The sequence below is a fragment of the Plasmodium reichenowi genome, chromosome 3, assembly GCF_001601855.1.
Source record: "Plasmodium reichenowi strain SY57 chromosome 3, whole genome shotgun sequence".
NCBI lineage: Eukaryota > Apicomplexa > Aconoidasida > Haemosporida > Plasmodiidae > Plasmodium > Plasmodium reichenowi.
This window is the reverse complement of record NC_033648.1, coordinates 340,330-357,872: the sequence shown is the minus strand read 5'-3', so window position 1 is coordinate 357,872 and position 17,543 is coordinate 340,330. Positions and strand designations below refer to the sequence as shown.

General features: G+C 21.0%; 3 protein-coding genes across 3 annotated transcripts; 1 reads left to right on the top strand and 2 right to left on the bottom strand.

Annotated features, from left to right (window-relative positions):
• PRSY57_0309800 (DEAD box helicase, putative) lies at positions 1 to 6,843 on the top strand (the record flags this gene model as incomplete). Its single annotated transcript, XM_012905724.2, has 1 exon — positions 1 to 6,843. One exon carries the CDS (start codon positions 1 to 3, stop codon positions 6,841 to 6,843), a length of 6,843 nt encoding a protein of 2,280 aa, XP_012761178.2.
• Positions 6,844 to 7,679: 836 nt separating this feature from the next.
• On the bottom strand, positions 7,680 to 11,558 carry PRSY57_0309700 (parasite-infected erythrocyte surface protein; the record flags this gene model as incomplete). The annotated part of the gene is made up of 1 exon (XM_012905723.2): positions 7,680 to 11,558. One exon carries the CDS (start codon positions 11,556 to 11,558, stop codon positions 7,680 to 7,682), a length of 3,879 nt encoding a protein of 1,292 aa, XP_012761177.2.
• Positions 11,559 to 12,562: 1,004 nt separating this feature from the next.
• Positions 12,563 to 16,294, bottom strand: PRSY57_0309600 (phosphoglycerate mutase, putative; the record flags this gene model as incomplete). The annotated part of the gene is made up of 2 exons (XM_012905722.2): positions 12,563 to 12,666; positions 12,904 to 16,294. 2 exons carry the CDS (start codon positions 16,292 to 16,294, stop codon positions 12,563 to 12,565), a joined length of 3,495 nt encoding a protein of 1,164 aa, XP_012761176.2.
• Positions 16,295 to 17,543: the final 1,249 nt, after the last annotated feature.

Genomic DNA, 17,543 nt, shown 5'->3' with positions numbered 1-17,543 from the left:
ATGAACAATACGTTTAAGATAAATAAGAAGCGAAGAACAGTATACGAGTCATATAATATAATAAATATAGCTAATAAAAAACGATACATGTGTAATGATAATAAAATGGATAACGATAATAATATTATTAATGAAAAAAAATATTTTAATAATTCTTCTTCAATAAAAAATACAGGAAATAATTATAAGAATGATAATATTGATAAATCGTATGATATGTGTGAAAGAAGAAGTATGATGGATAGAGAAGAAAATATATATAATAATAATTATAAAAATAAAAATAGAAATAATTATAGTAATAAAAATAATTATAGTAATAATTATAATAATAATATAAACCATATGGATAATAGAAGAAATACTTATAATCATAAGGGAGATTTAGATGGAAGAAAACAATATTTAAGCAACAAACATTATGAATCAAAAAATGATAATGAGACTTCCTATAATTTAAAAAAGTATAATTTTAATATCCCCCCAATTAAATATAATAATAATGATAGACAGAATATAGATAATAACATATATAAATTTTATGATGATAAAAATGAAAAAAAAAGTAACAACACACATTCTTATGGTAACAACTTTAATAATGAATTTAATACACTTAATGATCCTAAACAAAATTATATGTCTTATGAATCCCATAATATAACACAAGATGGTCATCCCATATATAATCATAATAATAATAATAATCATAATAATGATGGTAGAATAAAAAATAGAAAAGATATGTCGTTATCATCGTATGGTTATAATAAGATAAGTAATGATAATTTATCAAAGGAAAATACATCATATATAAACAAATACAATAATAGCGGTGGGGCAAACAGATATGTAATCAACGCACAACATAATAATAATAACCAACATAATAATAATAACCAACATAATAATAATAACCAACATAATAATAATAACCAACATAATAATAATAACCAACATAATAATAATTTTAATTATCATAACTATAAAAATGTTAAACCATATCAGGATAAATATAAGAACGGAGATACATTTAAATTCTCTGCATACAATGCAGAACAACATGATAATATGGATAAAAATTATTATGAAGATATTCACAAAAATAATATGAAGCATAGTACTAAAGGTGATACAGCTATTACTTTTAATGGTCAGAAGACGTTTGGAAGTTTTAGAAATAAGCAAATGAAACAAAAAAAAAAGTTCCTTAAAAATAAAGAAAGGGGCTCATCTATTAATCGTCATGGTATGCATAATAATAATAATAATAATAATAATAATTATAATAATTATTATTATGGTGATGATGTGGAAAGGAGAAATAATAGAAATGAAAACTGGTGTGAAATAAATTCCAATGAACTATATGAAAAGGATGGTGATATGCCTATATATGATGCAAATGAAAATTCAAACTTAAGAAAAATGATTTATAAAAACGAGAAGAAAGAAAAGGATAAAATAAAAATATTATTAACAGAAGATAATGTAAACAATGTTCAAAGTAATATAGAAAAGTTATCCATATATAAATCAAGGAATGAAATAATAGAAATGATTGAAAAGAATGATGTAACATTTATAAATGGAGAAACGGGTTCAGGAAAATCTACGTGTGTACCTAAATTTTTATTAGAAGAAAATATACGAGAAAATAAGAAAATAAATATTATAGTAACTGAACCAAGAAGAATAGCATGTATAGCATTATCTAAAATATTATCAGAGTTAACAAATGAAAAATTGGGTCAAAAAATAGGATATAGAATATCTGGAGAATCATTATATGATAGTGAAAAGACTGTAATAACATATATAACTATTGGTTATTTATTTAAATTATTTTTACATCATAAAAATATGTATAAAAAATTTACACATGTTATAATAGACGAAATACATGATAGAAGTATATTATTAGATATTGTATTGTTGTTTATAAAATTATATTTACATAATAAACAGAAGGATGAACAAATGTTTAAATTAATTATTATGTCTGCAACAATGCAAAGTAATTTATTTTATTCCTATTTCGAGCACCCAAATATTAAAATGGGTTCTATATTTATAGGTACCAAAATTTATAGTATCGATACGTTCTATATAGAGGATATAATAAACTACACAAGATATGGTAGTAGAAAAATAAATGATGAAAACAAAATAAAAGGTGATGAAAAAGTAAAAAGTGATGAAAAAGTAAAAAGTGATGACAAAATAAAAAGTGATGACAAAATAAAAGGTGATGACAAAATAAAAAGTGATGGTAATAACAATTTCGTTAAAGAAAGTGTTATCGATTTCATCCTTCGAAGAAAAAATTGTAATAAAATAAACTTATCAAAAAATTCGGAGATGTTATTATATAAAATAAAGAGTGAATATGACAAAAATATACATATGTTTAATAATAATAATAAATATTGTAATGATAAAAATAAGGACTTGGATGTAGATGAGATCATTCCAGCAAATGTCTTTTCTAATATATCTAATTTATGTTTAGAATTGGTTTATAATTTATGTTTGAAAGGGGATAGTGTTATTATATTTTTATCGGGAATGCAGGATATAACGGATATGTATCATCAATTGAGCATGATCATAAATAATAATATCGACAATCCATCCGACAGTAATATTAACATAAATAATGTGAATGGTGGGAATGATGTGAATAATATGAATAATATGAATAATATGTACAATATGAATAATATCCACAATATGAATAATATGCACAATATGCACAGTGTTGTTAACGAGTTGACATACCATCGTAAGGATGTCAAAATACACATTCATATGTTACACAGCTGTTTATACGATAATACCATCCATAAACTTAAACATAACGATACAGATATTAATATCTTTTTATCCTCAAATATAGCAGAAAGTTCTATTACCATTCCAAATGTTAGATTAGTTATTGATTTTTGTATTCAAAAGAATATCGAATATAACGATAAGAAAAAAGCACATATATTAGTAAAAAAATGGATTAACAAATCATCTATGGAACAAAGGAAAGGAAGGTGTGGTCGAACCTGTCATGGGATCTGTATTAGAATGATTAGTAAGAATTTTTTGAATCTTTTAAGAGATCATAAAATATCCGAAATATATACACATAGTTTACATTTATTATATTTATATATATTAAAAAGCATGTCTGTATTAAACGGATTAATTAATAAACGTAATCAAGTTATTCATTGTCAGAATACAAATGTAGATAATGTAAAAGAAGTAAAAGATCAAAAGAATGGAATTTCACAAAACATATCACATTCATATGCAGAAAACAAAAAATTAACTATATATGATGTGTTAAGTATGATTATCGAAAAACCATCTAGAGAAAAAATTAAAAGTACACGTTATGAATTGGAAAAGGTTAAAGCTGTGATAAAAATAAAAGACAAATTAGTTATATCGATTATCGGGCAGATAATGATTCGTTTTAATTTAAGTATAAATTTGTGTAGACTTCTATTATATGGTGTTTTGTTAGATGTGACCTTTGATACCATAATTCTTATAGGTATATTAAATACAAATGATATATTTCCAAACTTTAATTTATATTCATCAAAGAATATTTATTCATATGCTGTATCATTAGAAATATGTTCTAAACAAAAAGCTTATTTTGATGGGAACACATATTCTGAACCTATCATGTTAAGAAACGTGTTCTTAGAATGGTTATGTGTATATTTATTATATGTGCAAGGTTTAAAAAAGGAAAATAAATTCCATAGAAAAGAATTAAAGACATATTATATGAATACATGTTCTATTATGAATAAGAGAAATCATGTTAATTCCAAAAAACTTTTGTGTGTAATAAATAGTGTAGATAATTTATGTAAAAAAATGTTAAAAATGTTGAATAAAAATAGTAACGCATATAAATCATGTGTATATTTATTGTATCTCTTACGAGGTGGTTCAGATATAAATTATAATATGGGAAATAATAGCAACAATAATAATAATAATAATAATAGTGGTGAAATAATAAATACAGATGGTATTACTCCTAATAATACACACATGAACGAAATTAATGGTATGAATGTATTTAATGTAGTAACAAAGTATTGTCTTTTTGATTATTCTAATCAAAACATATATCTAAAATTTTTATTTAGTTTATCTTTTACACCTTTGTTTATACATGGATCCCCAAATTTGCCTTTAAGAGATTTAAATGAAGGAAAGAAGAAAAGTAAAAAATTAATGAATGTATTAAATTTTATGACAGATAATAAATTAGATGTAAAGAATTGTATATATTTTAGTGGTGTTTATATTCCAGATATAAATATTTTAAAAAGAGCAATATGTATAATGTGTCCATATTTATCATTCGATATATATGTGAGTAAAAATATTTATTATGTATATTTTCATAATAATAATTATCATAATACTATTCTTAAGGGTGATGATTTTAGTTATTATAATAAAACCATTTGTGACAAAGGCGATGCTGATATGAGTGTTAATTCTTATCTTAATCTTACTCAACAAGGACATGATACCGATGGAATCACATCATTTGGAGTATCACCACTCATGAACAATAATAATATGTATGGTAATAATTATATTCATAATAATGTGTATTATCCATGTAATGGAATAAACAATTATTATAATAACAATGTTGTGAATTCACAAAATAATTATATGATGAAAATGATTATGTCAAATTATTATTCTGAATCATTTTTAAATTTAACGAGTGGGAAAAATTATCCAGATATTATAGAAAAAATAAGAAATAAATTATTATATAAATATAATAATAATGTTGAAAAATCTATTTTTAATAATTTTTATAATAATATCCTTAATTTAATACAACCTGTTAATGCAATAGTACCTGTGTATTCAAATAAATATGATGAAATAAATAATGCTTCTATATGTACCAATATTATAAACATGTTTTCGAATGGAAAATGGATATTTACCATGCCATTATTTAATCCTAATAAAAGGAAATGTGAAGTGAGTGAATATTTTAATCATAAATATGAACTGAAAAAACCAAAGCATTTATTTTTAGTAAAGTGGATGTTTTTAAATACAGATAATTATAAAATAAAAAAAAACAAACAAAAAGAACATCTAGTGGATACTAATAATGCTCTTGTAAATAATAATTGTTTTGGTAAAAATGTGAGCAAAAATGATATGAATAGGGATAATATAAATGATTATTCTTATAATGACCAGGAGGATGAACAATACAATAAGGGTTATTACTATGATGATTATGATGATGATGATGATGATAATGATGATGATAATGATGATGATGATAATAATAATAATAATAATAATAATAATAATAATAGTAATAATAATAATCATTTAAGTAATGTAAAAGTCGAGGGTGATAATAATACTCATCAGAATAATCATGATGGGTATGAAGGTAATGATTCGAGTTCTATGTGTAGTGATAATAATAAAAAATCGAAACAAAAAAAAATGAAATGTAATTTAAATTTCAGATCAGTACTTGGATTTTTATCCATATGTCCATTTAATTTTGACACAAAAAGAAATATATATGATAATCAAACTGCTGATATATATGCTGTATGTTCAAGTATTGATTATAGTTATACGAATGATACTTATACATGGGTAAATTATGTTACAGTGCTTCCAAATAAATATTTCCTAACTTTTTTTTTATCATCAATTCCTTATCATGATAATGTAATTATTCAAACAAGGACAAATCTATATACGTCTGATATATTATCTATAAAAATATTTGATTCAAAAGAAATTATTTTAAAAAATATGAAAAAAATGAAACATAAAAATAAAACAAATACAACCAATTATTATGATACTAATTCGACAATCAATAATCCAAATATTACGAAGCATGATTTGTTGAGAGTAAATTATCTTCGTTATGTCATGTCCAAATTATTATTATCCTTAACTTTGTCTTTTAATCGTCAGGAAATTGAGCAAAACACGCAACCTCTTAAATTAACTGAAAAGAGTAAAAGGAAAAGTGTGATACTTAATAAGGATGGACCAAATAACTACAACAGGGTTGATGCAAATGATAAAAATGGTAACAGTAATGATAAAAATGTTAATAGTAATGATAAATATATTAACAGTAATGATAAAAATATTAATATCAATGAGAATGATGTTAACCAAAAAGACAATTTTGATGATGAAGATGAAGAATATTTTAGTGACGAAGATATAATGAGTGATATAGAAGAAAATAATATTTTAAAGGAAAATCTATATTTAAAACAAATAGTTATAAATATGATTGAAGAAAATAATATGGATTATATAAATTATAATAAATATAGTATGGATAATATGGACATAGATGAACATTTTAATTTACAATATTTATATGAGGATGAACATTTTATAAATCTAAATGAAAAATGGTATAATAACAAAGGAGAAATTTTAATGAATACATATGATTATTTATATAACTCTTTAAAAAATGAAAATGATTATAATCAATATAATAATAACAACAATAATAATAATAATAACAGTTCTTATATGGTTAAAAATATAAAAGAAAAAGCTTTAAACTCCTTAGAAGCTGTTAAAAGTAGTTATCTAAATAATAACTTTTCTGTACAAGTACAAAATACAATAAATGCTTATGAAAGAACTAATTCTGAAGATTTTCTCTTCTTTCAACCAATAAACATTTCTCCTATTAAAGAAGCAAATTATAAGTTAAGGTCAATGTATTATAATGAGGTAGCACCTACCGTGGACAAATTTAGGAGAACAAATCGACAAGTGTAAAAAAGGACATAAATATATTTATATATATATATATATATATATATATATATATATATATTTGTGTATATATTTATGTATATATTTATGCACATATGGATGATAGCTACATATTTTTCGTATACCCTTTCATTTGATGCACAATTAATATTTGACTATATATTTATTATTATTTTATTTATTTTTTTATTCGGTTAAAATTTGCTCTTTTTTTTTTTTTAGAAATAAACATTTTACGAATATAACCTTATTTTTTAATGTATTTAAAAAATATTGTTAATTCTTTATAGTGTTTTATATATTTAATTTTTTTATAATAAAAGCAATGCATGACCCAAAGGGTAGTGCATACATATATCCACATATATATATATATATGTATGTATGTATGTATGTGCATCCTTTTGTATATTATTTTAAATGACACTTAACAAATAAAAAGGAAAGAATAATATATTGTTCTATATATTTATGTATTTCCTTTTATTTTCCTATATTTTATTTTTTGGTTTGTATGGATCGAAATATTTAAAAGTATAAAATATAAAAGGTAAAAATATAGGAATATTAAAGTAGCTACAAAATGGCTAACTGTTATTTTTTATTATTATTATTTTTTTTGTGTGTGTGCAGGTAAATAGCTATTTTGAAAAAAAAAAAAAAAAAAAAAAAAAAAAAAAAAAAAAAAAAAAAAAANAAAAAAAAATATATACATATATATAACAAAGATATAAAGTAGATATATCACATATATATCACATATATATCACACATATATTACATATTTAATAATATTCCAAAAGTATAATCCTATGAACCCCATTTTTTTTTTTTTTTTTTTACAACTCATCTGTGTCAAAATCAAAAGTATTTGAATTTTGATCATTTTGGAAATTAACAGGTGGTTGTGCTATATCTTTGATTTGTTCATATAAGTGTTTATTTTGATCATTAATTTTTAATTTATCTGCATTAATTGTATTTACGAAATCATCATAATCATCATATTCATCATATGGTTCCCCATCATCTTCAAAATTTGATAAATTTTCCATATATTCTTCATAATCCATTGGATTAATTGCATCTTCTTCTATTTCAGGACGTTGATCAAAAAAATCATTTTCTTCATTCTCTTGATTTTGATAGTTTCCCATTTTTTGTTGATTAAAATTTCCCTGCATATTTGATGAATGGAAATAATTATTTGTATAATCCTTTTGTTTTTTTAATTGATTGATTTTTTCTTTTTCTTTTTTGGCCTTTTCATTCTTTTTTTTTATTTTTTGAAAATAAGGATGCCCTTCGATTTCTTTTTTGAAAAATTTATTTATATCGAATAATTGTTTGTATTTATCACTTTCTTGCATTCTATTATAAATTTTTTCATTCATTTTTATGACATATTTTGTAGTGTCTTCATTTTTATCTATATTAGTAGATACACTTGATTTTTTCACATTTGTAGCTTTTTCTTCATTATTATGATTCTTATCATCCTTTTTTTCTTTATCCGTTCCTTTTTTGTTACGTTCCATATCATTATCATCATCAACGCTTTCAACCATATTAATAATATCATCTATGTTTTCCATATTATCCACATTGTAATTATTTTCATCACCATTTGTATTTACATCAATTGTATTTACATCACCTTTCATATTTACATCACCTTTCATATTTACATCACCTTTCATATTTACATCACCTTTCATATTTACATCACCTTTCATATTTACATCACCTTTCATATTTACATCACCTTTCACATTTTTGTCCCCTTGAGTATTATTTAATCTTTGTGTGTTCTTTGATTTATTCGTTTTACTGTTCATATCAGCACTGTGCTCAATTTTGGTGACGACCTTGTTTTTTTGTGAAGCATTTTTTTCATCATACATATTTACATAAAAAAAGTAATGAAATACATTATCTATCATATTTTTATGATTTCTATCTAGATAATCTACATAAATGTCTTTATTTTGTTCTTTATCTTTTCTATTATAATTTACTAGATAATTAAAATACATATCTCTTGATTCTTTGGTTGTTCTATTTTTATTTAATCTATGATATGTAATAGGTACAAGAGTATTAATATATTTTTTGTTATAATCAAGTGGAGAATTTTGAAAATATCCTTCAAAATTTATGGCTAAAATTCCTAATTCTTTAGCCCATTTCCCAAATATCATATCGTCCATTGAAGAATTTGTTGATGGGCATGTGCATTCTTTGCATTCATATATTCGTTTAGCTGTTTCATCATTAATTAGAATACCAGCACCACCAGTTAAATAATCATAAAAATATTCATTTGAATTTGTAGAAAATGTATTATATGAATATCTTCTTCCTAAGTATATAGGTATGGATTTTGCTTTATTATTATTTACTACATTTACCTGATTTTTTTCAATATCTCGATGATTAGTACTATCATTATTTTGCTTATTATCCATGTGATGATCATCACCATCATTATTTATATGTTTTTTTGATATGATACCACCCTGACAGTATTTAGGAACATAGTCATATTTCTTCAAGGTTTGTATAGTTTTGGCAAAGGTATCCTTCAAATAAGAATAAAGAAATAAAGTTTTTTTTGGAAAATTTTGAAGAAATAAGGCTTCATTTTCTTTAACAAAATCATAAGATTTGATATATTTATCATACATATATTTTTTAGAATGTGAACAAGTATTTAATGTTAAATTTGTTACATCTATTAAATTTTTTACATTAACAAAAGTATCATCATCCGCAATAAAGAAATATTTTTTTTCTGAATTTTTCATAACATGTTCTTCATAATAATAATATATCATATGTTTTAATTTTTCACATAATCCTTCTTTTGATGTTACATTAGAATTAAAATATAAATTATCATATTTTTCGCTTTCTTTATCTGACATATAGATAATATCTAAATCTATATTATCATTTTCTAAAGCATTTTGTAAAAGGGAATTATTATAAAATCCAAATGTATTTTTTTCTTTTAATTTATTATCATAGTTGAATGTATTAAATATAATTTGTGTATTTTCTTTATTATCATATGTATTTTTAATATGTGGAATTCTTTCTTCTTCTGTATTTATACTTGTTTTTATACCTATGAGTATATTTTTATGTGTTAGTAAATTTTCATTTTCTTCTAATAATGTATCATATTTATAATTAATACGATTAAGTTTCATTTTATATTCTTCAATACTATTAAAATGTATGTCTTCTGTTTCTTTTATATAATGTTTTAATTTTATATCGTTTTCTAAATTGATCATATGATATTTATCATAATCCATTAGAGATTCATGTTTGGATCTGATTGAATAGCACATACATGTAGATATTGGATAGAACACATTAAAATAGGAGAGAAGTAATTCAGCAATCGCATCTTCACTATAATTATTATTATTATCATTATTATTATTATTATTATTATTATGTTTGGTATTTCTATTAAGGTTTTCATTACCTTCAGATGATGTTTCTTCATGTTTATTATTTTCATGCTCAATTTTTTCATTTTTCTGTTCTTGTGTATTCTTATTATAATCTTTAAATAAGTTCAACACTTGATAATATTTATATATTTCGAAATTATTAGGATCATTGTCTAATAAATGAATATTTTGTTCTTCGTTTAAACATACATTTTCTGAATGTGTTAAACGTACTCTTAAATTTTCTTTTATATATTTTGTAACTTCATAAATATAATCTATATGAATAGATTGATCCTTTTCATTATTAGATAATAATATATTAGAAACTTCATATATATTTTTTAATAATGTTATATCTAATATAATACCACTATTTAAAGAAGGAAATAAAAAGTTTTTATCAAAATTATAATGATGAATTACTGATGGTATATCATCATTAAAACCATATCCTATAAAAAATCCTTTATATTTATTATCCTCATCCGTTTTTAATATATATTTATCATTACTATCATTATCATCATCATCGTTTAAGAAAAACCTTTTTTCTTTTGTAATAATCTCTTCTAAAAGTTGATGTACATCGATATCATCATTATTATTGTATAATTTATCCGATGGATTGTACAAATCATTCTTATTATTAAAGTCATCATTATTATCATCTTTCGAAAATTTACTATTATTATTATTATTATTATTATTATTATTATTATTATTATTATTCTTATCTTTGATCTTGTTCAGTTTTTGTTTTTCTAGTTTCTTCTCTTCAATCTCCTTATTATATTCTTCCAATATTCCTCTCATATCCACATTACCCTTTTCATATATGTTTCCATTATATATATATTTGTTCAGCTTTCTTAAAAAATATTCAAAATTTAAGGGATGAATACGTGAAAACGATGTACCTAAAAATATATATCGAATATTTTTATTATCATCTTCATTTTCTTTTATATTCTTATAGGTATCAACAAGTAAACGAAATATTGAGGAATAATTCAAGTTCTGAAGATTTAATAAACTCTCATCCAATGTATATAAATTCTTATCTACATCTAAATCAAATAATAAAGTATGAAATAAATTCTCACTAAAACTTAAATCTACTATGGGCTCATTCAATATAATAAATTTTGTTCTTCTTTTAATATTCTTAAAAATCCTTTCCTTCACATTGTTACACGCTCCAAGTACCACAAAAAAGACTAAACCAAAAAATATAATTCCAACCTTCATTTTAATAAACAAAAAAAAAAATATATATATATATATATATTAAATTATATGCATATATCAATACTACCCTTTCAACAAATATTCACATATATATGAATATATTTTTGATATTCTTTCTCTTTAAAATAAAAAAAATTCTAAATTATCCTTTTAAATTTTTATTATATTACGTTAATGTAATTATATATCATTAAATATTAATGTCACAGAACATTAATATATATATATATATATATATAAAAGATCGAACAAGTTTAAAACAAGAATAAACAAGATTAAGCAATATGTAAATGAAAAAAAAAAAAAAAATAAAATAAAAATAAAAATAAAATAAAATATTTAAAAAAATTAAATTAATAAATTATTTAAATATATATGTTAAAATTAAAAAATACACATTTTGTATTCTTTTTTTTTAAAAGTCTTTATTTAATGAGAAAAGGAGAAATTACAATTATTTAAAATTTTTTTTTTTTTTTAAATGATATAATATCGATATTAAAAAAAATATATATATATATATAATATATAATTTAATTAAATATACACACATATATAAATATATATATATATATAAGTAATATCTTTAGTATTCCCTTTTTTCTTTTTTTTTTTTTTTTAAACGATATGCATATATCGATATAATAAAAATAAAAAGTGTATAAAAAAATAGAGAATAGGTCTATTCATATAAGCGTAATAAATATATTTATAAGCACACACTAATAAACATATATATATATATATATATAATATATATTATACATTATTTTATATATTACTCTTAAAAAAAAATTGTAAAGCTCTTTTTTAAATAGAAAAAAGTATATATCAAAACAAAAAAAAATACATACATATATTACACACATATATAATATATATATATATATATATATAATATTATATACATTTATGTGTTTATGTATCAACTTTTTAAAAGAAAAAAATTAAATAATATAATATAATATAAAAAAAAAAAAAAAAAAATCATTCATATAAAATAATCATTTTAAAACATTCAAAATGTAAACGTTCTCGGCACCTCCGGCTACGGTAAGTATATTATATCTCAAAAAATTCAAATCATCAACCACACTTTTTTTCCTTCCTAAAAAGAAAAAAATAAAATATAAAAAATATAAAAAATATAAATACACAATAATAAGCATATATATATATATATTTATATATATATGTGCACACTTTTGAAATTATTGAACACTCCCCTGAAGATTTAATCATATGTTCATTTATCATTATTATATATATATATATATATGTATGTACGTATGTATGTATGTATGTATTTTATTTTATTTTATTTTATTTTTTTTAATTTTCTTGCCTGGTATTGAAAAAATGATCTTATATTTTTTTGGTCCCTCTCCATAGTAAGAAGTATTATTAGCATGCACAGGATTTATATCAAGAGAATATGTATTAAGTGTTTCCCCTATACCTTTTGTATTGTTATCAATTTTTTCTTCTATATTGATTAATCTTTGAAATGTTTTATTTAATCCATGTGTATTATATGATCTTAAAAGATCAAGATATGTCAATAATTTACAAATAATTAAACCTTCGATTTTGTTTTTACTTTTAATATACTTATTTAAACAATGGAAATAAAAATAATTATCACGATAAAACATTTCTACACTTAAATTTTGAATAGATTGTGGAAAAGATTTTAATACGTTAATATTTTCTTGAAGGAAACTTTTATTTTGTTTTTCATCTTTATATGTTTGTTTTATATTGGACTGAATTTTTATATTGTTACTATCTTTTTTTGGTATATAAATAAATTTTTTTCTTATTATATTTTCTTCAAGGAAGTCATTATTTTGTATATAACTATTATTATTATGAATATTATTATTATGAAAATCATTATTATTATTATTATTATTATTATTATCATTATTTTTATTTTTATTATGACTTGATATATCTTTTTCATTTTTTATATCTACATTTGGTAAAGAATAATCAGAAGTAAATATTTCTTCTATAAAATTTTCGTTAATATATTTACACTCCTCTTCAAAATTTATATCATTATTTTTTTCATATTTTTCTTTTAGACTTTTCAAATATCCATTACATTTATGCTCATTTTTTTTCATAAATTCTTCGTTCTCGATACATCCGACAATATCTACATAACATACATCCATTTCATTTTTTATAATTTTATTATATTTTTCAATCAAATATTTTTGAAACGTAGGTATATCTATATTTTTTATATTTTCTTTTAAGGTAATCCAAAAATCAATTGACTTTATTAGATCTTGTATACTATCATAATTCTTTATAACATCAATTACATTTTGTAAATAATGTGATGTTTTTTTATAATTTTCATTTTGTTCTTTATTTTTAGTATTCAAAGATACGTACTCCTCTTCTCCAACATTTTCTTTATTTATAATTTTAGATTCTACCTCTGGTAATACCACAAGAATAATATTCTGACCAACTATATATCCTTTTTTATTGATTTCCCATGAACCTTTTTCTGGTACATAAATGAGATATTCACTACCATCATATATTAACACACTGCGACCTAAACTTTTATTTCTTAAAACATAATTTTTATACAAACCATTTGAATACACATGTTTTTCTTTATTCGAGTTCCTACTATAATAATTATTACTGTTATCAATAAACTTTTGTACACTGTCTAAATATTTTTTATTCTTTTCATTCTTTATAAGCATATCATATTGATATATAATTACCGTACATGGTTGTGAACATATGAGTTCATCTAATTCTGTATAACTATTTATTGTATATATATATTTATCTTTATAAGCTTTTTTTAATGCTTTATTTTTATTCATATAACTTATAGGAATATTATTTATTGATAATGGACGTGCTATTTGTAAATTCGTTATATTATTATAAAATAAAAAAGAATGACTCAATGGAATACTTATTTTTCTAATATCACAATTATTTAATCCTCGGAAATCCAAATCTAAATAATCTAATAAAGCTAACATATGAACAATAAAGGAACTATGAGAAACCATCACAACATTATACACATCTTTCTTATTTTTCCTTTTTTTTACCATTTCATCATTCATTTTTTCATCTTCCACATCTTTATTATTTTCCACAGTAAAATGGTCGTCGTCGTCGTCGTCGTCCTCCTCTTTTATATTATTCTCATCAAATTCTTTTTTTTCATTATCATCCTTCATTTCAGCTTTTTTTTTTTTTTTTTCATTTACTTTACCTGAATTGTTCAGGTTATTTATCACTTTATTACCTTTATTTTCAAAAGAATTATCATTTTGGCTAGCTGAGCAAAGTTTTTCGTTTTCCACATTTTCAACAATATCATTTGTACATGTTTGTGAATTCATATTTTCAAAATTTTTATTATTTATTTCTTCTTGTTCGTTGATTTTTTCTAATGATGCAAAATAATTGATAGCTAATGCATGTATTAATTTTAAGAATTGTAAACATCTACAATAGACTTGTTCGGATGTTTCTCTATATTTGTTTCCTGATAAGGAATCAGTTTCACCAAAGCAAATAAGTTCGTAATCTTCAAAATTCTGATCACAGAATTTTTTAATATCGGACGTTTTTGATCTTTGATCGCTATAATAGTTTCCTGCAGTTTCTCTTACAGCTTCATAAACTATAATATTTTTTTTAAAATTCAGGAAATATTTTGTCGTTTCAAGACATCTTCTTAAAGGTGAAGTAATAATAACAAAATTGTTATTTTTTTCGAAGGCTCCTTTGGCATGTTCGTTAATGCGAAGATTACTATAACTTTGATTATTATGTAGACTATTACTATAACTTTGATTATTATGGAGAATATTATTATTATTACTAGTATTATGATTATGATGTAGACTATTACTATAACTATTATGATTATCATTATTGTGATTACTATTACTGTGATTATTATTATTATTATTGTTATTTTTATTTTTAGAGTTATATTTTTGATGGTTCATGTTAATGTCACCTGTATGTTCATCCTTACCATGAACAGACTCATTGTACAACTTGATAAGTTTTTGATAAAGTTTATTATCTTTCGATTTGAGTTGTTCACATTTGATTTTCCCTTCTTCACTAGCTGGGCAATCAAAAAAATCTTTATTTCTATAAATCATATCTCTAGATATCGTTGAATTTTTTATTACTTCTGTATTATGTAAAGCTTCCATATGTCTCACTAAATAAATTTTAATGACATAATTTTTTTCTAATATTCTTTGCATATATTTCCTATTTTTTTTTAAATAATAAGCAATTTTGTAATAAACATCTCCTATCATGTCATTATGTTTATTATTTTTTTCAATGCTTGTTCTTTTTTTTTTCTTTTTTGTTAAAATATAATCATAATCCATTTTATTATAATTAATTTTGTCACGCATATTATTTAATTTGGTATTATTAGATGGTATCCTATTATTAGCATATTGTAATTTTACAAAACTCCCTTTTTTTTTTTTATGTCCAATACTTTCTTTGTTATAATAATTAAATAATAAATTCTTTTTATTACTACTTTTGTTATATGTATATTCCTCATCATATGAATTATATTTATTGTATAAATTATTATTGTTATTGTTCATATAATGATCCTGGTTATAGTAATAATTTTTATAATATTCTTCCTTTTTAAAACCTCTACAATTATAATTATCCATTCTTTTATTATTTTGCATTATATGTAATTTATTATTATTTTATTATATATATATATATATATATATATATATATATATATATATTTAATGATATGATAATAAAATTGTACTGTTGATACTTTTCATACGTATAAGTAAAAGAATAAAAAATAAAATTTGTTAAATATACATTTTATAATTAAAAAAAAAATATATATATATATATAATATGAACGGTAAAATATAAATTTTAATGTGGTATTTTTTTCGTTAACAATTTTTTTATACTTACATAAATTATTTTTATTTATATATATATTTTATTATTATACATAAGAATCCATATATATTACTAACTATATATTTTTTATTATTTTTCCCCCACATTTACAGGGCTCCTCCCTCCATTTAATATGTGAATATATTTATTTTTTATTCTACGTTGATGTATAAAAAGTACAATCCTGTGGAGGATATGTTTAAAAAAAATTAAGAAAAAAATTATAAGGATTTTATAAATGATAATATATAATATCTATACATAAAATATATATAAATATGAGATGCATAAAATAAATGTTTTTATAATTTTATATTTTATAATATTACTGATATAGGTAATAAAATATAATTGTATTAGATTATGGGTACAATATCAAAAGGTTAAATATTTATAAAAGGAATGTAATAATTTATATAATATAATATATATATATATATATATATATATATATTATTATTATTATTATCTTGAATGGTATAAAAAAAAACATTCAAATTAAAATAACACGGTTATTTTTTATCGTGTATTATATTATATTATATATATTTTTTGATTTATATGTAAAAATATAATTAATATGTAGGAAAATAAAAATATTAACATAAATATAAATATATATATATATATATATTTATATTTATATTTATTCAGTTTCGTTTTTATTACAATTTCCTTTTTGTTCTTTTTTTCATATTATTGTGCACTTAAACGTAAAAAAAAAAAAAAAAAAAAAAAAAAAAATGTTCAACATACACAAGATATTCTTGTATTTTTTTAAGTTCCTTCCCAAAAAGTTATGAGATAAGGAAAATAAAATAAAAAGTGTAGAAAATATTCTGGAAAATTATGTATAATATTAAAAATATATATATATATATAAATATTTATTTATTTATTTTTTTTTTTCATATTCTTTTTCTTTACAAGATTGTTCAGTGTCTTACAATTTTGAGCGTTTATGTAAGTGTAATTATATATAAGTAGATCAGCTTTATTTAAAAAAAA